Here is a 20728-nt window from a genome sequence, read left to right as displayed (position 1 = left end):
ACATTTCAGATGTCACAGCTGACCTGCTCAGGTGATGTATTGAGAATTTGAATCTTCCCAGGGAAGCAGCAGCCCATGCTTCCCTGTTGAACTGCATCTCTTTTATCTGTGTGGTGGGATATCTCAGACTTCCATGCTGTAAACACCCATTCTGTGAACCCTCACTCTCATCTGCCAAATGTGCTCTCAGCCTCCGTGAGCATAGTGACGACTGCCCATCACCTGGAGAGGATGTGGTGACACAGAGTGGTAAAGGTCACATTCATCAAGCAGATGAATTCAGAATAGTTTCATGCATTGAGAGACTGACTCATTTGAACATAGTTTCTTTGTTCCTGATGGCTTAAAATCTTGATTCTGCTATGTCCCCTCTTTGGCAGAATGAGGTAGAGAGCTGTGCAGTGATTAGACAGGAACCCTGAAACCAAAGACTCTTAAAAGCTGAAGAGAGATCAGACTTGAAGAACGGTGGCGTCCAAGCATGCTGTAAGTGGAGTGGGCAGCAGATCCCTCCTGGGCATCTCCACCCAGATGTCCACACACTGCAGACGTAACATGCCACCCTTGGCCCCCAGCTCTCCTTTCTCCTATTCTTGTGTTGGTAGTGAGTGCCACCTACCTAGGCTCTTCGGCTTGAAAGCTTCCCACCTGCCCCTCCCTCACTCCCAACAGCTCCTGGAGCCTCTTTCCCTTTGAGTTTGACCCTTTTTTCTTCCCACACTCTCAATTTGAGCTTTCATTATCTCTAGCCTGGATGCCACAGCAGCCTCCACACTGGCTGTCTTTCCCTGTTACTTCTTCCCTGAAGCCTTCTCTATTGTAATCATCTTTCTGAGAGAGATGGCCTGCCCCAGGCTGCACCAGCGAATCCTTGCTGGGTAGGTCCTGCTGGCTCCACACACCACTGGCCTCCTGCCTTGCCCTCCACACCCCACAGTGTGCCCTGTACTCCTGCATACCTGACCCCACCTGCCCAGTGCTCTGTGTCCCCAAAGGACCCACCCCTCAACAGGATGCTTTCCAGACTGCTTTTTGGACTCTGAGACCCACTCTGCTGTCACATCCTCCCAAAACCTGTTCTGGTGTCCCCAAACACAGTTCCTGGTTTTCTTCTCTTTACCCCCAGAGACTCACTTCTATTTCTGTTGTAGTTCTTATTCGCTATGTTAATAACATGGTTACATAATTGGCTTTCTAACTAGCGTGTGCATTCTTAGGTAACAGAGATAATGATTTGCTCATCTTTGCATTCCCTGTTCCCTGCACTGTCTCTGGTACATAGTAGGCACTCAATACATGTTTGTTGAATGAGAGTGTAGCTTTAGAAATCCCAAAAGATCAAGGGTACACCATGGCAGGAAGCCAAATTAAGAGCAGTCTTCAGTTTCTTCAGCATTAAAATGTGTCCATTCCTCACAGAAACCTTGGTCTTGCTGCTGCCCTAGTCTCTGTAGCCAAATGGAAGCCAGCCTCTCTCCCCTCCCATCTCCCAGAGGAAATCTAGCAGGGAACAAATGGCTTTTTTGAAACAGGGTCATGCTGCTTTTGTAAAACTGTTTTGAGTGTACCGATCATCAAATATTTATTGGGTGCCTACCATGTGCAAGGCATGTGACATCTTCAGTAGCTGTCTCCCACCAACAATTGAATCAAGTATGGCATTATCTAAAGTCTTTCTCATTAAGGCTATTGCATTTAATGATATGTTGTAGCAGTTAACTTTAGTAGGGTACATCTTGTCCTAGGGAAAATGTGAGGTGTCTTCTTAATTTTTTGACAGTACTAATGAAGCCATGATGGGAAGTGCCATCAGTGCCAGGTTAAGTCTAGGGTGTTTATTCTCAAGCGGAAGGACGCTGTGTCATTAGTATCCATAGATGGGGGCATCAGGCATCAGTGTGTGCACACACACTTGTGGTGGCTCCCAGGGCACGGTGCCAACGTGGCCTCTCATTTCCTCAGCCAAACATCTGCGGCTGTGTGTGCAGGAGCTGAGCCCAGCACTCCAACTTTAGAATTTTGGTTTTATTTTCATTTTACTGTTTCTTTTTCCTTATAGGTCATGAAAATCCCTTAGATAGCCAATCTCAGAGTCTCTTTGCTTCTTTCATACATATTTTTTGGTCTGTTTTGTTGACTCAGTTTTAAATGTTGCTAGTTGTGGTTGTTTTAAATTATCTCAAAAAGTTATAGTTTACTTTTGGTCCGCTGGACTTTTCTTAATTGAGGAAATGATATTCATTACGCAGAGTCCTAATGAATTAGATAAAATTGAAAGTTGTTTTCTTACTTTAAAATGGAGAAACGTAAGGCTGTTTGTTATCGTCATGCATTTGAGGTTTCATTTAAAATAATTTTTTCAGAGACCATGTATAATATATATTTAGGCCTTTTAGCAATTTAAGTGAAGCTCAATTTTAAAGAGTTATGTAAATGAAATAATTTTCTATATACTTTTTTCAGGAAGCTATTGAATCTTTCAAAGAAGCTTTGAAGCAGAAAGTTGATTTTATTGATGCCTATAAAAGCCTGGGGCAGGCTTATAGGTAAGTAGCTATAGGATGAGCGACAGAGGGTAAAGGGGGAAAGACACATAATAGTGATATTATAAAAGATATTACATCTCCTAACTAAAGAGGTAGTTTCTTTGAGTTGTGCAGTCTTGATGCTGACATTTCAAAAATAAGGGGGACCATGTCACATACAGGCCTCAATGCATAGCACCATTTCCAAAACCTCAGTATGTGCATTGCCTGGGGGACAGCCATTCTCAAGGGTCACTATTTTGAGCCTTGAGCCAGCCATTAGAGGCTGTTGGCCTATAGATGCTGCTGCCTTTAACATGAAGGATGGAAGGGCCTTGTTATAATACACCTGTCAGGCATAAAAAGTTGTGACTAGATCCTGACTTCCTGGCTCTATGTATTGCTCTCCTAAATAGAACCTTTTGACTTAAAAACTATTATACTTGGGGCTGGGGATATGGCTCTATGGTAGAGCTCTTGCCTTGCATGCACAAGGCACTAAAAAAACAAAAACCACTATTATACTCTTGCTGGGTGTGGTGGCTCACACTTGTAATTCTAGTACTTGGGAGGCTGAGGCAGGAGGATCACAAATTTGAAGACAACCTGGGCTGTGTAGCAAGTTCAAGACCAGCCTATACTACATAGTGAGACCATGTCTCAACAACCAAACCAAAGAAAAAAAATTACCCCTCTGATGAGAAAGGAGAGAGCATGATAGGGTGGACAGGAGTTCAGCAATAGGAGTCAAGAGCCTTGTCCAGACTGGTCTGCTCTGCTGCATGGCCCTGACTTCCCTGGGCTTCAGGTGTCCCACTAGTAAACGTCAGAAATCCCCTGGCAGGTACCTCCTCCAAGGGATGTTACATTTAAGGGCTTGTTTATCTAGTGTAATAGTTTGAGTAACTATCTTGCACTAACTTAGAGAAAGTGCTTGGCTTGGGGGGATAGGATAGTTAAGATGATATTTATCCTTCCTATTTATAGAATTCTTGGGAATATACAGTGAAAGCAGATTGGAAAGTGCCTTGTAAAGTGTTACATAAATGTAAGCAGATATTATGTTTTTAAAAAGCACTTACTACTTATTTAAAAAATTAGTTGTAGGAATCTAAGAAAAAACCTGATAACAGAAATTCTCAATCAGATACCTGATTCAAAGAGGCTATTAAGTAACTAACATTCCTAGCTTCTGCATTAAGTAACTCTAAATAGCACAAAGTACCTTAAAGAGCAATCATCTCTGAGGTAAGTCAGAAAATAAAGTATTTTGGAAACTTTTTATTCTTTGTAAAAATTTTAATATGTAAAAGACTGGTTAGTAACAATTATTTTCATTCTGGAATGATAATAATTCTAAAATATGTTCTTTTTTTAAATTTCAAATTACATAGTGATTTACTTGATGTTAAAGGAAGTAATTTCAGTGACCAAAAATATATAATTTTAAGCCTCAGAATGATGAGGCTGTGAGGTATGCTATATTCAATATACTTTTTTCCAAAGAGGGAAGTTTTTATCCATATACTGAAATGTCGAGGGATTTTCTGGAGCTCAAGAATTGGGAGAAATTTGAGCATTTGCTTTTGGAAAGCAATAAATATCAAACTAATGGCCACTTTTTCGGGATATGATGTGTTGGAGGCTTTGTACAGCTGTAAAGTGCCGTAGTAACAAAGGAGACACACCCGGGACTGTCATGTGTGGTAGCTTGTTCTCTGTAATGTCCACACTGTGGGTTTGTCACTGTCTTAAACACCTAGAGAACTGGGCAACTTTGAAGCAGCCACTGAGAGCTTCCAAAAGGCACTGCTGCTCAACCAGAACCATGTGCAGACCCTCCAGCTCCGGGGGATGATGCTGTATCACCATGGCAGCTTGCCGGAGGCCCTGAAGAACTTCAAGGTAAGCCTCAGTGAGTGAGAAGCCCTGTGGCGGGGTTCTTGTTCTTCAGAGTTCAGGGAAATGGCTAGAGAAGAGGGCTAGGAATAGTGCATGGTGCATACACCTTCACAGAAGGAGAGGTCATTGCCTTGTCCTGTAGCTCACAGAGCACATGTGTGGTTGTGACCTGCCATGAAGGAGAACTTCTAGTTCCAAAGGAGAATAATAATCACAGCAAACTCTCTCAAACTGCCGTGGTTCTAATGCAGTCTCTGTCCTTCCATGCCTCAGCGGTGCCTGCAGCTAGAGCCATACAACGAGGTGTGCCAGTACATGAAAGGGCTCAGCCATGTTGCAATGGGACAATTCTATGAAGGGATAAAAGCACAGACCAAAGTGATGCTCAATGACCCTCTCCCAGGCCAGAAGGCCAGCCCAGAGTACCTTAAGGTGAAATATCTCCGAGGTGAGTCAGAAGACAACAGAATTGTTGGTTTCTCGTTTTCAGGCTGCGAAAGTATCATTTGACACTTGAGGGTCTAAAGAAGCTCGTAGCTGTCATAGCTACCCTTCCAGAGTAGTATGAGGATGGGGTGGGTTCCATGTCTTAGAAAGACCCACCTGATGCTCTCTCTAGCCTACTTACACTTTTTCTTTCTAAAGTTCAAATAAATTTTTCAGCAAAAGACATATTTTGAACTAAATGTGATTCTCATTTAGCATTGTCATGCCTTCTTACCTTTCATCCAAAGACACAGAAGGCCAACAAAGTAACCTTCTGTGAGGTTTCACTGTTAGGTATGACTCATTGAATTTTCATTTCTTCCTATTGTAGAGAAATTGAGTCGGGAGAAAGGAAGCAAATCTTTCCTATCCTTTCATTAATCATAGTCTGAGCTTTTTACATCTTGTTTTTTTTTTTATTAACTTTTTATCGGTACTGGGGATTGAACTCACGACTGCCAGCTTGCAAGGCAGGTGCTTATGCCACTGAGTTAAATCCCTAGCCCCCAGTCTAAGCTTTTTTCCACCACATGTAAAGGAACTTTGGTGGCTAGGGTGTAGCCCAGTGATTAAAGAGTATATGTCTAGCATACATGAAGCCCTGAGTTTGATGTCTTAGCTACTTTTTACTCATTGCTGAGACAAAATACCTGATGCCAAACGCTGGGAAAGGAAAGGTTTGTTTCTTACAGCTTTTGTAGGTTTCAGTCCATACTCAGTTGGCTCCAAGGCAGGGTGGCATGGCAGGCCACAGTTCATGGCGGCTGCAAACAGCAATGTGGAAAACCGAGAGAGAGGAGAGAGAGACAGACAGACAGAGAGGCAGACAGACACACAGGCAGACAGGCAGGCAGGCATACAGACATAGACAGAGACACACACACCTTCTTCCTGCTGTTACATTACATCCTGGCTCCACCCCTAGGCCAGTGTAGCACTCACACCCTCAGTCCAAGCGCTAGACAGTGAACCAATCACAAATGCATAATGCAAAGGCAAGAGGCTTAGGGGCCACTGACATAAACCATGACAATCTCCAACAAAACATGTAAAATATGTTTCTGGATGAGCCTGCATAAGCTTTATCATGCATTTTATGTAATTCAGTGTATCCAAAATTTAGTTCAACATATTATTCATATATTTTTTGTTTTATTTTCAAGACACAGTCTCATTATGTACTTCAAACTGACTTTGAACTCACTGTGTATTCTAACCTGACCTTGAACTTCCAGCAATACTCCTGCCTTAGCCTCCTAAGTGCTGGGATTATAGGCACCATGATGCCCGGCTTTTTTTAAAAAAACATATTAGTAATACAAAAACACTATTCATTATTTTATTTTTTGTGCCTAGCCTTTAAAATATAGTATATATTTTACACTTTTAGTTTCCCTCAATTTAGATGCCTAGTTTTCATTAGAAATACTTGATCTAAATTTAGATTTGATAAAATACATAGGTAAAAAAGTAGATTCATACCTGAGCATAGTAGTGGGTGCCTTAACCACAGCATTCTTGGAGACTGAAAAGGATTAGTCTGACATTTTTAAACCCAGCCTGGGTTTAAACATAGTGACTTAGTGAGATGCTGTCTTCAAATAAAAAAATCAAAATGGGCTTGGGTTGTAGCTCAGTGCAAAAGCTTTGGGTTCAATTCCAAGTACTAGAAATTATATATGCAGGTTGTTTTAAACATACTGAAGTTTTCTAATAATTGAATCAAAGATCAGCTAAGTTAATCCAAACTAAATAGAATATAAAGTTCAGTCACTTGGCACTTTTGCCTCATTTTAAGTGGTCAGTAGTCAGGTGGCATGGCCTCCCTACTGGGCAGTGCTGCTGTTTATTCTCATTTCCTGGGTTAGTGGAACTTGGACTTGTGCATTATAGATTAAAAGGGCAAAGACTCTTATATCTTGGGTTTTTTTGGTTTTTTGCATTGCTTCTGTAGCAGCAATAGCCATTAGTGAAATTGTACACCGAATTAACCTGTGTATTAGTTGAGAGAGTCCCAGACTCTAACATTGAACTTTGGCGCTCAGTTTCTGAAGTTAGGAGGAAAAAAATCAGATCTTTGGCACTGTTCATGGGAAGTATTCATGGGAAGATGGTAAAATTTAACTAAAGCAGACCCAGATTAACTTAGTCTTGACCTGAGTGCCTCAAGTCAGTCAGCATTATGTTACCTATGTCATAAAACAATAATACTATAACAACTTATTAAAATTTAGAGTTCTTTTAGAATTGTTGTAATTAAGTAAAAGCTTACTACAAAACAGCCGTATGAAGTGTTTCTTCAGCAGTGTTCGGGCGTGTCAGTTCTTGCCTTTCCTTGCCTGCAGAGTATTCTCGGTATCTCCACGCACACCTGGATACCCCACTCACAGAGTATAATGTGGATGTGGATCTTCCAGGAAGCTTCAAGGATCACTGGGCCAAAAATCTGCCTTTCCTCATCGATGACTATGAGGAACAACCTGGCTTGCAGCCTCACATAAAGTAAGGGCTTTGGACAAAGAGGAGTCTTTTTTTCAAAACCGAGCTATGAGTTCATCCTGATACTTTTTGATTAACAAATGACTTTCTGTTTAATTTCTTTCTGTAATATGTATGTCTTCAACTAATTCTTTTAGACTTAAAAAAAAGTGATCAAAAACACAGTGAATGTTTGTTTTTAAAACCTATTACAGTAAAAAAGCATAACATTAATCCACTTCACGTAGAACACACTTGTCACATCATTCTTTTTTTTTTGTCTTTTTGAGACAGGGTCTCTATGCAGTTCAGGCTGGCCTTGAGCTCACTTTGTAGCCCAGGCTGGTCTCGAACTCACAACAATCCTCCTGCCTCAGCCTCCTGAGTGCTGGGATTATAGGTGTGAGCCACCACACCCGGCTTTGTCGCATCATTCTTAATGTCTTCTTTAGTGAAAGTGTTTATAAGGTATGATTTTTTAAAAAGGCAATGAATGCTGCTGCCAAGTACCATCCAACAAAAAGGCAGGCTTGTTAAAACATCACAGTGTGTTCTCGCCTGCCTTATTCTCTGGATCTGCACTGTGCACCTTTAGGCTCTCCCCAAAACGTCAAAACGGTCATGAAATGTGAACTCTTTGAATCAAGTCAGGCTATAGAGGCAGCCACAGCAACTAAAGACACTTATGAAAGAGGACTTCTTGAACTGCTTCAGAATGTGGCAAGGATGGAATGCGTTCAAAGCAAGAGGGAGAATTTTTTTTCTTTTTGGTACCAGGAATTGAACTCACGACTGCACACTTACAAGGCAGGCACTTATGCCACTGAGCTAAATCCCCAGCCCAAGAGGCAGTATTTTGAGGGAGATTAATGTCAATGCATCTTTCACTGTAATAAGTTTTAAAAATTTGACTATACACCATATTTTTCAATCGCACCTCATACTTTATCTTTTCTTCTAGCCTGACCTTCCTGCTAAAGAACAGCCTTCATACTTCACATGTGCTGAAAGCAGTCTTTGAAATGCGTAACTCTTTTGCTGTGTTCCTTTTAAAGCACTAACATTTTGAAAGTTTAAAATTCCACTGCCGGGTAGCTACCACTGTGAGACAGATTGACTGAAGGGGCTCTCTCACTATAAAACAGATCCAGAATAGAACTTAATTCCTAGGAAACTAATGATACCTTAAAACTGAGAAATTTCTATAAAGTTTGATCTTTTTCTCTAAAAAGAAGAAAAAGGGAATAGGGAAGAGAGAAAAAGACTCAAATTAGACTGATGAATAGTTATGACATTTATGAGGAAAGAAGTGTCCTGGGGGTAAGTGCCTCTAACAACCAGCACCACCCACTGTGGAATGCCCTGGGCTGGAAGGATGGGCTTGCTGAAATGATCCCACGTTAGAGAATTACCAGGATCTCACCAGAAGCCATTGCAAATTCTTCCTTCCTAGAAGGAAACCATGGCTAGCCTGGGCATCCCCAAGTATCCTGACAGATTAAGGCTGTGGAAATAAGAATCAGAAACCAGGATCGTGACAGTGACACATGACAGTAGAAATGACCACAGACTGAGACCTCAAGGACTTCAGATGTTAGAATGTTTGGATACAAGTTAAAAATAACTCCAAATGAAATGTTTGAATAAATTATGAAGAAGTTGCAGATGTGCACAAAAATCAGATTATAAGAAATGACTAGGTAGATTTTTTTTTAAAAAAATGACCAGACATAGAGAAAATATAATCATTAAAATAAAGAATTTAACATACAGGCTAAATAGCAAATTAGATACAGATGAGGATCTATGTGGTCATAAGATTTCCTGGTTACTTTTCCAGTGGATGAAATGAGTTTTCTTCAGGGGAATTGGATTATCAAATGTCTGTTATGAAAGTCCTTGTGTGCATGATGTTTCTTCCAGGGATGTGCTACATCAGAATTTTGAGAGTTACAAGCCTGAGGTACAGGAGCTAATCTGTGTTGCTGATCGCTTGGGATCGCTGATGCAATATGAGACCCCTGGTTTCCTGCCAAACAAGAGAATACACCGAGGTATCCTGGAAACTGTCCTGACATGGAAGTATTTCTGATGTAAGAGCAGGGTGGTTAGACCACACTGTGCTTTTAAAACAATTATTCCTAGTGCTTATGTAAGTCTCCAGAGGTCAGGGCAGGAGCAAATGGAATCACTGTTTCTGAATTCTGAGAGAAGATCATTGGGCCTGCTGGCTTTTTGCTGTCACTGTCATGTAGACCTAGAATATATGTCCAGTCCAGTAGCTGACCCAAGGAAGATGAGTCCTCACTACAGAAATGAGGAAGAATTAGAACCTCAGCTGCTTCACCAGGCCACAGAGTTGAAAAAAAAAACACTTTAGTGGGACTTTTGTGACCTAGATATGCCTCAGTCTCACCTGATTGTTTAAACTATGACTGCTGAGTGGTGCCTGAGACTTGGGGAGGCAGGTGTATATGCAAACTCCTTCCTTAGTGTTTCTCTTTTCTAGCCATGGGCCTGGCAGCACTGGAAGTCATGCAAGCTGTTCAACGCACATGGACCAACTCAAAAGTCCGCATGAATGGAAAAACTCGGCTAATGCAGTGGAGGGACATGTTTGATATTGCAGTGAAATGGAGGAGGTAACCAGTGCTTGCATGAAAATACACTAGACATCCTACTGTTGTTGCATAATGTGAATCTTTTCTCACTAACAGGTTTGAATCCCTTTTTGCTAACACTGAGCCCTATAAATTAGGTTTTTTCTCTATAAAGTTTGCTAAAAGTTGCTGTTGTGTTTATTCTTTGAGATACACCAAACTCCTCCTCCTCATCAATGAGATAACTATTGTGTGTTTCCAAGCTGCTGGGTAAAGACAGGATTTTGGAAGCAGCCTCTGCAGGAGCGTTTGTTACCTGTGGCCTTTAGAGTGAGGGGCAGTGTAGGCCCCTCTGCAATGGGGGTGTACCTGACTGATGAATAGATGTAAAGGGGGATGTCTTTGATGATACTCATTTGCTGTGCTAGTAAACGGCTTCTCACCTAGTCCACCTGGAACATCTGGAGCATGCATCATATTTTTAAATATCATAGACTAGCAGGTGCTGTACTGTCACATTGTATTTTGAATGTGCTGGATGTGGCTGGGTGTCATAAGGTTCCAACTTTCATGAGCTCTGTTTCACAGGGTTGCTGACCCAGACCAGCCTGTGCTATGGCTGGATCAGATGCCAGCACAAAGTCTCAGCAGAGGTTTCAACAACCACATCAACTTAATCAGGTATGATCCTTTCATGTGTCTTCCCTGCCTTCACAGAAGTGTTCTCAGCAGATGGGCCTAGAGATTCAGTGGCCCATGGCTTCTTTCCTGATGGCTTCGACAGAAACACTGCAATGTCCTGCCACATCCCTTCCTGCTAGTAAGCTGCAGATGGAAGTGCTGTGCACCTCCACTCTTTCTAGGATCCCATCTTGTAGATTGTAGCTGAAGGGCAAGCTACCAAAGCTTTAGCCTAGGACAGTGTTAGCAAAGCTGTGGCACACAAGCTATAGCAGGGTGTTTATCATTGAAAGCTCTAAAAATTTTGTCATCACTGGCATAGGGTGTCCATCTTTAAGGGGTTCTGAAACATCACAGAAAATAACTGAGTAGAGAATGTTGTATTTACTGTAATATACCAGCACGTCTACTGGGATAGGAGAAAGCCTTCCCCTCTTCCTGCCAGCACACAAAGCATGCAAGGAAGTAACACGGTCTGATAGCTATGGTTCCCTGGGACAAGTCAAGGACCCTGAGCTTAAGCTTGGTCGGAAAGCTTTGTGAATTAGACACCTGGTCAGAATGTTCACTTCTTCCCCTCTTCCTGTCTTAGCCACCCTCTAAATACATGATGAACACATAGTAAAGAATATCAGCTTCACAGAGATCCGTGTTACTACCATGTCCTTTTGTGAATTTAATTTTAGGTAATATTTAGAAATGTTGTACTTTCATCATGTCTGAAATGCTTCTAATTCCAGAAACTTGAATCAGGAACGTGTTATTCCATATTAACTGTAACACTTAATTTTGGGTTTTATCAGAAAAGCCATTTTGTATGTTTTTTAGTTTCTACAAAATAAATTTTCTTTCCCCTTGCAATTTGTATCTTTCTACTTCTTATAAGTAATCTGTGATGTTCATAGCTAGATTCAGTCAACTATCTGTAACCGAGAGCCAATGTCCTTCGACGCATTGATGTGCTTTGTGGTGTGGCAAAGCAGGGAGCAAGGCATGTAAGGTCAGAAGGCACATGGCCTGGCAGAGAGCGGCTGCCATGCAGAGTGTGAAGTGATCCATGCTGACCTTACATGCACACCTGGTCCACCGCTGAGTGATGGTGGAGGTGCCAAAAGAGTGCAGAGAAAAGAGTGATGAGGCCCAGATCCACCGGCAAGTTTGCAAGATCAGCACAGTGACTTATTCCTTATGGCGGGTGCCCAGGGTGCAGTGGAGAGTGTGTCAGGAATTCCAAGTATGAGTAACTATATTCCACACGAAGGGATTTTTTCCCTGAAGATACTGGTGAACCATCCAGGGATTGGAGGCAGAGAAGTGGCATGGACAGATCTGCACATTTTGATGATCACTTTGGATGCAGATAAAAAGCAGATTTGCAGTGGGGCAGCAACCTCAGGGATGAAGGGAAAAGTTGAAAGTTGGCTGTGAGTGCCAAAGGCGTGAGGGCTGTGTGGCAGTGCACTGGTGAGGAAGGGGTAGATAGGAGGGGTGCTAGGAGCTCAGTGGTGGGTAGGTGGGAGCATGGATGGCACTGGGAAGGGTGCTCAAGTCCAGTTGAGGCATGCAGTTGTACCAGTTGGCCATACCACACCTGAAAAGAAGGTGGACGTGGAAGAGTGCTGTGTGGGGAGTGAGTTCTAATTGACAGTGGAGGCCTTCGGGTTTGGGATGCCTGTGGAGAACCAGAGAGATACCTGAAGGCAGTTGAATGCAGTAATTTTTTCAGATGTAACTGGCCATGAAGTTCTGAAAGAGAATTTAAAGAAGAGAAAGAGCATAGCAATGTAAGGGACATGATATTTCGAGTGGGCAAAGCTACGGAATATGGCTGAGATCAGGAGAGCATTAGCAGATACAGAGGAGCTTGGCTGGAATGTCACCTAGCGGTGCTTTAGAGGCAGGTGGCACCAACGTCTGAGCTTCCTTAAGGTCCGGAGGGTTTTCCTTTTCACTGCGGTACCTTCCCTCCCAGGACAGCTTGGACAGCAGGCGCAGTCTACCAGGAGTATCCCCACTCCTTGACTCATCCACCCGGTTCTCCATTTAGCCTTGCTGCCTTATTCTCATAGCAGTTCTGTTTCATTTTTAGTTAACTGAAATTTAACGTTACTTCAAACATGTTCCCTTGTGAAAAAAGATTAATTTTCTTGGTTTTGCCTTCAGGGGACAGGTGATTAACATGAGATATCTGGAATATTTTGAGAAAATACTTCATTTTATTAAAGATAGAATTCTTGTTTATCATGGGTAAGTCTTCACTTTGCTTTTTTGTAGTAATTTCATGAATTTTACATTTGTTCCATCTGTGAAATATTAAAAGTAAGCCCGTTGATAACCTAAACAAACTAGCTCCAGTGCTTGTTTATGTGTGGTTTAGAATGTGAAGCCTTTCACTGTGACTTACCAACCTCCTTTGTCTTGGCATCACAGAATCCTGAACATCATCTGGAGCATCTTTAACCTGACAGTACTGTGGCATTTCTAGTCTCTCTCTTCTAGTTTATCTGTAGGCAGTTCAGCATTTAGTGCTTAGAGATGGCTCATTTAATGTGACATGCAGGTAAAAACTAGCGTAATGCTTTCATTACAGAAGCCACATGGAAGCTCCCCCATGTAGACACCGCCTGCCTGCTGCTCACCCCTTTGCATCCTCTACATAGGCTGCTATCCCTCAATTCTCAGCTGCAGCCCACTGCCTGGTCAGATTGAACCTTGCCATTATTTAGAACTGTAGTTGCCCCCCACCATTCAGAGTGCAGTCGTCTCTTGGAATCCATGGGGGATTAGCTTCTTGTCGCCCAGCAGAAGCCAAAGTCCTCTGATGCTCAGGTCTCTTCCATAAACCAGCATTGATTAGTGATACCTTGGTTCATGATGTTTTTGTTTGTAAACTCTGCATTGGGTGATGAACATGACTGCAACCATCTTTCCTGCATGAACACAAACATGGCCGTCTTTTTCTAGAATCGTGGAACAAATTAAGTTCATGAACTGAGGTGCCACTGTATTTGCATATACCCTTTGTTCCTCCTCCCATGAGCTTTTAAGTCATCTCAGGATTCTTGGTGATACCTAACATTATGTACATGCTCTGTAAATAGTTGTTATATGGCATTGTTCGGAAATAATGACAAGGGAAAATGTATGTACAGGTTCTGTGTTTTTGACTCTGGGTAGGTTGAATCTGGGATGTAGACTCAGAGGATGCAGAGGCTCACCGTACTGAGCTGCTCATAATTCAGGGCAGTTTATTTAATTAAAGTTAATGCCACAGTTACACATTATTAGAATTTTTGTACATTATCGGTTACCATATTTCTGCGTTAATCTCAGATGGCCTCTCCTACCTTCCCTCTCTCTTCAAGAGCTAATAACCCTAAAGGACTGTTAGAAGTCAGAGAAGCTCTGGAAAAGGTGCACAAAATAGAAGATCTTCTTCCAATTATGAAGGTAAATTTATCAACAGGATTTCAGGTGGATTTTAGAGGAGAAACATACTAACAGTACTTTTAAAAAATTCTGGATTGTTAAGTGAATGTTTATAACTATATTGTGTGTTTTAAAATTCTTAAAGAATTCTTAAAATTCATAAATCACCTATAGGTACTTAAACACATGCTGAGTAATAACCAAAATAGAAAATAAAACACTGTATCAGAATTAAACAGAGAAATTGACTTGTTGGGAAACCATTAATACAAGAAGCAGAAGGAATGTTTAAAATGCGTACTTGTGAGCCAGGTTTAGTGGTAACACACCTATAATCTCAGCTGCTCAGGAGGCTGAAGCAGGAGAATTCCAAGTTCAAGCCCACCTTAGGCAGATTAGCGACTCTGTCTTATAATAAAAAAGGGCTGAGAATGTAGCTCAGTGTATCCTGGCTTAAACCTTCAGTGTTAGCCACCAAAAACAGAAACAAACAAAAATCAAAACAACCCCTGCAATTGGTCTCTGGTTGCAATAAGTCCTTAGCTGCCCTTCCACTGAATAATCAGGAGACAGAATGCAAAACAGCTGTCCACAGGACCAGACTGTTAAAGACTGGGATTTTTGAGAGAAGGAAGCATGAAAAAAACCCATTTTCAACCCAGTTTTCTGCCAAGGTTGTCCACTAGAGCCCTGGCCAGGTGACTGGAGCCTAAGCAGAGCACAGGGCGGAGGAGGTCGTACAGGTGAGGCCTGCAAGATCACCTACCATCCCAGCTGCCTGCAAGGCACTTGTTTTTGCAGGAAGGAGTGACATCCCACCTCAGCATCCCATGATTTAGCCCATGATTATAGACATGTTGGTATTTTACAAACTCACACAGGAGTCTGTAAAGCAGTGTTTGCATGTTTAAAGTGGGTGATGAAATGTTCCATGCCCACCTGCTTCCTCAAAATGCACAATGTGCTTTGGTGAAAACCAAGTTAAATGGACCTCAGCCCCTGGAGGCAGCTCGTTCACCAGTATTGGGGATAAGGAGGGCCTGGTTTGCATTCTGCCCTGTTACTCTGTCTGGGGCCCCAAGACCATGTTCTTACTTTAAGCTACATCCATACCCGGTTTCCCCTGTTTGTTGTGAGGCTTGAATGAGAACCGGTATACCTAAGTATCAGCACATGTCTTCTGAAAGCTGCCTTCTCTGAGGAAGATGCCTCCTGCTTTTGTACCTACTGTGGTCCTAATGGCCTACACAGGGTTGCATGTGTTCAGGCCATACTCTCCTGATTCCAGCCTTGGAGTCGCTCACCTGGGTTACTGTCACACATGGCCCTCCCTCCAGAGTCTCAAGAGAAGCAGTATCCCCTCCTGCTGTATTGTCACTTCTCACCAGGCCCTAAAGAAGCTGGGGTTCTATTGAGTAAACTGATCTGGGAGATTTTCCTGGAATAATGACAAAACCTGTGAGCTGGCATTTCAGGGTTTCACAGATATTGTCCTGAGAATCCAATCACTGCTTGCCAAGGTGGAACCTGAGCTCAGACTGTGCTGCCAGTGGGCCATGCCACCCTGGCTAGAGGGCTTTGAACTTTCTCTGTGGGGGTCACTGGATGAGATTTTGGACTGTAGAGTTCACATTGGGTTCAAGGACAAGGAGAGGTTCCCTCAGTCAGTGTGGGACAGTGCACGTGGTATCTTGCATGTGGTGATCTCCATGACTCCACTTAGACGTGCCTAAGCCAGGTCAGTGTTGCATACTAACCTTAGGATCTTGATGAATTCAACATTAGTAACATGGGTCTTCTTTTCCCCGAAAGCAGTTTAATACCAAAACGAAGGACGGGTTCACCGTGAACACGAAAGTTCCCAGCCTCAAAGACCAAGGGAAGGAGTACGATGGGTTCACGGTCACCATCACAGGGGACAAGTATGTGTGCTTGAGGGGTGTGGACATGCAGCTCGAGGCAGTGTGGGAGGAGCACATGTTTGGCGTGGCCCTGGGTGGTGCGGCCAAAACAAAAGTGTCCAGGTCCTGTGTGCACATACAGCAGAAGCAGACACTCCAGCACCAGCCTTTTCCATCTGCCTCTGTCAGACCGGCAGCCGCAGGGGTTGAGTGTGCTGGTGGCCAGCCTTCTCTGGGAAGTTCAGAGGTCCTGGTGGGTGAGGCTTTGACTGTACAATGAAAAACAGCTGAGAAATTGGCAAACTGAAGGCCATTGTAGGATTTTTAATGTATTACAAGAGCAGTATAATCTTAATGTAGAAAATTTAGAAGATGCACATAAGAAAATTTAAAAATAAAAAAATCGGGGCTGGGGATTTAGCTCAGTGGCATAAGCGCCTGCCTTGCAAGCAGGCAGTCATGAGTTTGATCCCTGGTACCGATAAAAAGGAAAAAGACAAAAAAAAAAAAAAAGTAAATAAATAAATCATTTTCTCTAAAAGCTGAGATTATATTACATACATTGTTTTATAACCTGTTTTCTACACTTACTATTATGTTATTGTCTTCTCTAGTCCCTGTCTGTCCTTCTACATTGTCTTTATTTTGCAGCACTAGGGATTGAACGTAGAGCCTTGTGTGTGCTAAACAAGTGTCCAGTCATTTTCTTACAAGCATTTTTAACAACGTGATAGTATTCCATCCCATAAATGTAGACTTTCTCCTGCTGATTTTGTCGTTATTTAGGGTGTTTTTCTTTTTTTTACTGTATAAGTTATACTGTGACAACCATTCTTATTAGTTATGGTTTTCTTTACATCTGAAATTTAAGCTTTGTCTAGGAGCTTCTGTTTCCCATGAGTTTTGGAGGAGGTACCGTAAGCAACACCCTCACCATACTTGATGGCACAGCTGTGGAAGCTTCAAGCCCCTCCAGGCTTCTGCCAGCACATTACGATTCTCCTCTGGTCCCTCTACTTCCTGGGTTCTGCTTTTCTCAAAAGTTTTTACTCTCAAACCACAAGAAACCACCTCTTCAAAGCCATCATTCCATATAAAAACTTAAACAGCCTTCAAAGTGTAAACACTGTGTTAGAAACTTCTAGTTTTATGAGTTTTTCTTGTCTTTGAGGTTTCTATCTCTATTCCAGATATCAAAGTACTCTGTCAATAAAGATGATTCCCTATAGAAGGAGTTCCTGGGAGATAGTGTTGGTTCTCACAGAAGAGTTCGGGGAGATAAAAATTATTCCCCCCAGAGGGAATATCCCAGAGGATAAATATAAATATCCCAGAGGATTTCCAGGGAAATAGGAATGGTTCCCTGTAGAGGATTTCAGGGAGATAAGGATGTTTCCCACAGAAGACTTCCAGGGAGACCGAAGAGATTGCCCACAGAAGGATTTCTAGGGAGTGCTATTCAGTGTAAGAAACACTCCCCTATTCTTTCACTCCTAGCACATCTTGCTGTGAGGACCTGGCCTGTTTATTCTGAGCTCACCTCCACTTCCTAGTATCTGCTCTTGCTTCCCTATCCCATGTTTAGGGCTCTTGTTTAGGCCTCTTCGTCCATGAAAATCTCAGATTTTGGTTGTGCACAGTGGTGCATGCCTGTACTCTGAGCCACTTGGGAGGCTGAGGCAAGATGATTGCAAATTTAAGCCCAGCTTGGGCAACTTAGACTCTATCTCAGAATTTTTAAAGGTCTTGGGATATAACTCTGTGGTAGAGCACATGCCTCTCATGTGTGAGATCCTGGGTTCTGTTCCCAGCACTGGGGGGAGTAAGAGGGATTCCACTTTTCTCTGTGCTTCCTCATGCAGTCAGATCACTTCCTCTTCTGAACCCCTGATGAGCCTTGTCTCATCACCTGTGGCCTCCTCTTTCTCTCCCTCTCGCAGAGGCACCCACTGCTTTCTTTGTAGTACTGGGTACTAATTGTGCTTTCTGTGTCTTGTGAATGCATCAAATGTGTGACTTATAGCCACCAGGGAGGGTCAGAAATGTGGACACTGTGCAGAGACTTTCTGAGTTTTCCTTCTGTGTAGCCCGTGCTCCTGATGTTGAATCATAAGCAAGTGGTTGAGAAAATCATTACTAAGTGTGTGTGTTCCCTGCGTCTTGGTTCCTCGGCACTGTGTTTGGCTGTTCCTCAGCCTGCTGCTTGTCTCATCCGAGCACCTTCGGCCAGGCTACCAGGGGCCACCTCCTGAGTGCAGCACACAGGTGCACTGCTGAGAAGCGTGCCTGGCCCGAGTGCAGCCTCGTGTGCGGTGCACTCAGGGCCACGTGGGCTTAGTGCTGCTTGGTTTTACCTTTTTCTTAACCTTGCATTTCAGGCCGTTTGGACAGCACGATGCCTGCCTTTGACACTTGGGTTTGTATTTTCAGAGTTGGCAATATCCTGTTTTCTGTGGAAACTCAAACCACAGAAGAAAGGACACAATTATATCATGCTGAAATAGATGCACTTTATAAAGATCTGACAGCAAAAGGAAAAGTACTGATTCTCTCATCAGAATTTGGGGTAGGTTTCTCTCTGTCTCCATTTTTGTTCCTGGGTTTCTTTTGTGTTTTAAACCCTCCGCCTGAGCGCTCACTGAGATTGTACACTTTATGGTTGCAGTCAGACTGAACTGACCCACAAGTCTTTCTTTTGTTAGTCCTCATATAGCCAAGAAATTCCCTGTGTTTAGCAATACAGTAAAGGATGTGATAAATTTACAGCTCATTTTGTCAGTACTGTGCCATGTTACAGTAGTTGGGCTTTGAGAAGACTTAAATATTGGTTCATGGTGAAGATGTCTGTTTCTCCCTTTCTTCTATCTTCCTTCAGTGTGCTTACGAGAACTTTGGAGTAAACTAGCTCATGTTCTCTGATTTGCTGATGGAAGTGAGCACCACAGAAGTTGGCTGGCTGGGCAGATAGCAGCCACCGGTGTAACCGGTGTGACCTCTTCCCTGGGTAGCCTTCCCTGTCACATCATTTCTGACATTTAATCAGCCCTTGTGTGGCTCAGCTCTAGTCTGAGATAATCATTGAGCAGCGTATTTATCACCTAAATCTCAATGGAAAGGACCAGAGACAGCTAATCAGATTCTTTTGAGCAGGGACACATGTTGGAGAAAGCCTATGAGGTGCTGATAAGTACTTTTAAACTTTCTAATGTAGGATATATTTTGACATTCCAAGTAAAGTTAGCAGAACTGAGACTTCTGTGTTTGTTTAAAGACAACAGTTTAGGAAAGGTAGGAAAACATTGCTGTGGGCTAAGCTGTCTATGTGCTTCTTGCTAGAAATATGCAGTGAGCAACGTGGTTAGGGTCTGAGAGGAGAGGAAGGAACAGCTCTTTCCTGCTGTAATGGTGTTGTGTGTCTTGTCACCTCCAAATACCCGCTTGTGACCTGGAGTTCATGAATTTATGTGTTCTTTTTTTTCTAGGAAGCTGATGCTGTCTGCAATTTAATCTTGTCCTTGGTTTATTACTTCTATAATTTAATGCCCCTCTCTCGAGGATCTAGGTAAGATACCCTGGGATTAAGTTGTTCTGGGTTTTTTGTTTGTTTGTTTTTATTTTTGTTTTTTGTGACAGGGTCTCACTGTCAGCTTCAAAGTGGCCTTGAATTCACAGCAGTCCTCCTACTTTGGCCTCCCAAGTGCTGGAATTGGGTCACCATGCCCAGCTGCAAGATTTTTCTAGATTTAAAAGTGTGTACTTGGGCTGGAGATTTAGCTCAGCGGCATAAGCTCCTGCTTGGCAAGTGCAAGGTTGTGAGTTCGATTGCCGGTACCAAAAAAATAAATAAATAAATAAAAATGTGTTCTCTGTGGCTTATCCTTCCATTTATGATTTTAAGTACAAAGGTACCTTCTATTCTCAATTCAATACAAAATGATTTCCTGTGTACAATATCATCAAAAGAATTATAAATGGTAGCTCTAAAATAACTCGTAGAAGTCTAGTAGGAAAAGGAGCCTTCTTTCACTGAAAGCTTATTGAAGACTCACTGTGTGCCATGTAAGGCAATCTTTACACTTCAGTGTTGACATCTGCCAGTCCTTTATGCTACCTACTCCTTCTTCCCAGCACTAGCTGACTTAACTTTAACCTTAATGTGTTCATTCTTATGGGTCACCTATCCTTCCTTAATTTTTTTTAATACTTTGCTACTTGTAAGAGTGGACCAAAAGGTTGTGAGATACAGTTAAACAAGGGATTCATCTGGAGTTCCCTTTTTGTTCCCTTTTCTGAGTAGTACATCAGATCAGTAAATCATGGCATATTGTACATATTTGAACTTCAGATGTTTTGAGTATAAATATCTGTGTACTTTTCATGTTTTAGAATATAGAACTCCTTGCCAGGCATGGTGGCACAGGCCTGTAATCCCAGCACTCAAGAGGTTGAGGCATGAGAATCGTTGCAAGTTCAAGACCAGCCTGGCCTACAAAATGAGCTCAAGGCCAGCCTGAACTACACAGTGAGACTCTGTCTCAAAAAGACAAAAAATTTTTAAAAAAAATAAAACTCCTCTAAATGTGACAGTCAATTTTGTTACAGTATTTTAAAGATATTGAAACACAGTAGGACATGTCACATTTTTAGCAGGATGCGTGTTAGCTGCGTCCACTGAGTAAGAAATATTTGCAAGGCCTAAGTCCCCAGCACCATTGCCACTGTTTGG

General features: G+C 42.4%; 1 protein-coding gene across 14 annotated transcripts in view; it reads left to right on the top strand.

Annotated features, from left to right (window-relative positions):
• Ttc13 (tetratricopeptide repeat domain 13) overlaps nt 1–20728 on the top strand; it is a 61175-nt gene that overhangs the window by 36785 nt on the left and 3662 nt on the right. For 9 of the 14 annotated variants that reach the window (XM_063260033.1, XM_013156466.3, XM_063260030.1 and 6 more), the window contains 12 exons: nt 2464–2546; nt 4289–4430; nt 4701–4875; nt 7259–7415; nt 9315–9445; nt 9901–10033; nt 10580–10672; nt 12836–12919; nt 14038–14122; nt 15914–16023; nt 18433–18568; nt 19485–19564. In XM_063260033.1, the coding sequence (XP_063116103.1) occupies nt 2464–2546; nt 4289–4430; nt 4701–4875; nt 7259–7415; nt 9315–9445; nt 9901–10033; nt 10580–10672; nt 12836–12919; nt 14038–14122; nt 15914–16023; nt 18433–18568; nt 19485–19564 (1409 nt within the window). The remainder of the gene's footprint in view (nt 1–2463; nt 2547–4288; nt 4431–4700; nt 4876–7258; nt 7416–9314; nt 9446–9900; nt 10034–10579; nt 10673–12835; nt 12920–14037; nt 14123–15913; nt 16024–18432; nt 18569–19484; nt 19565–20728) is intronic. The other 5 variants (XM_063260031.1, XM_023566551.2, XM_013156469.3 and 2 more) reach the window with 1 other exon arrangement.

The sequence above is a fragment of the Cavia porcellus genome, unplaced genomic scaffold (assembly GCF_034190915.1).
Source record: "Cavia porcellus strain 051 isolate PalLab524CR breed Dunkin Hartley unplaced genomic scaffold, mCavPor4.1 scaffold_13, whole genome shotgun sequence".
Lineage (NCBI taxonomy): Eukaryota > Metazoa > Chordata > Mammalia > Rodentia > Caviidae > Cavia > Cavia porcellus.
This window is presented reverse-complemented; position numbering and strand designations above follow the sequence as displayed.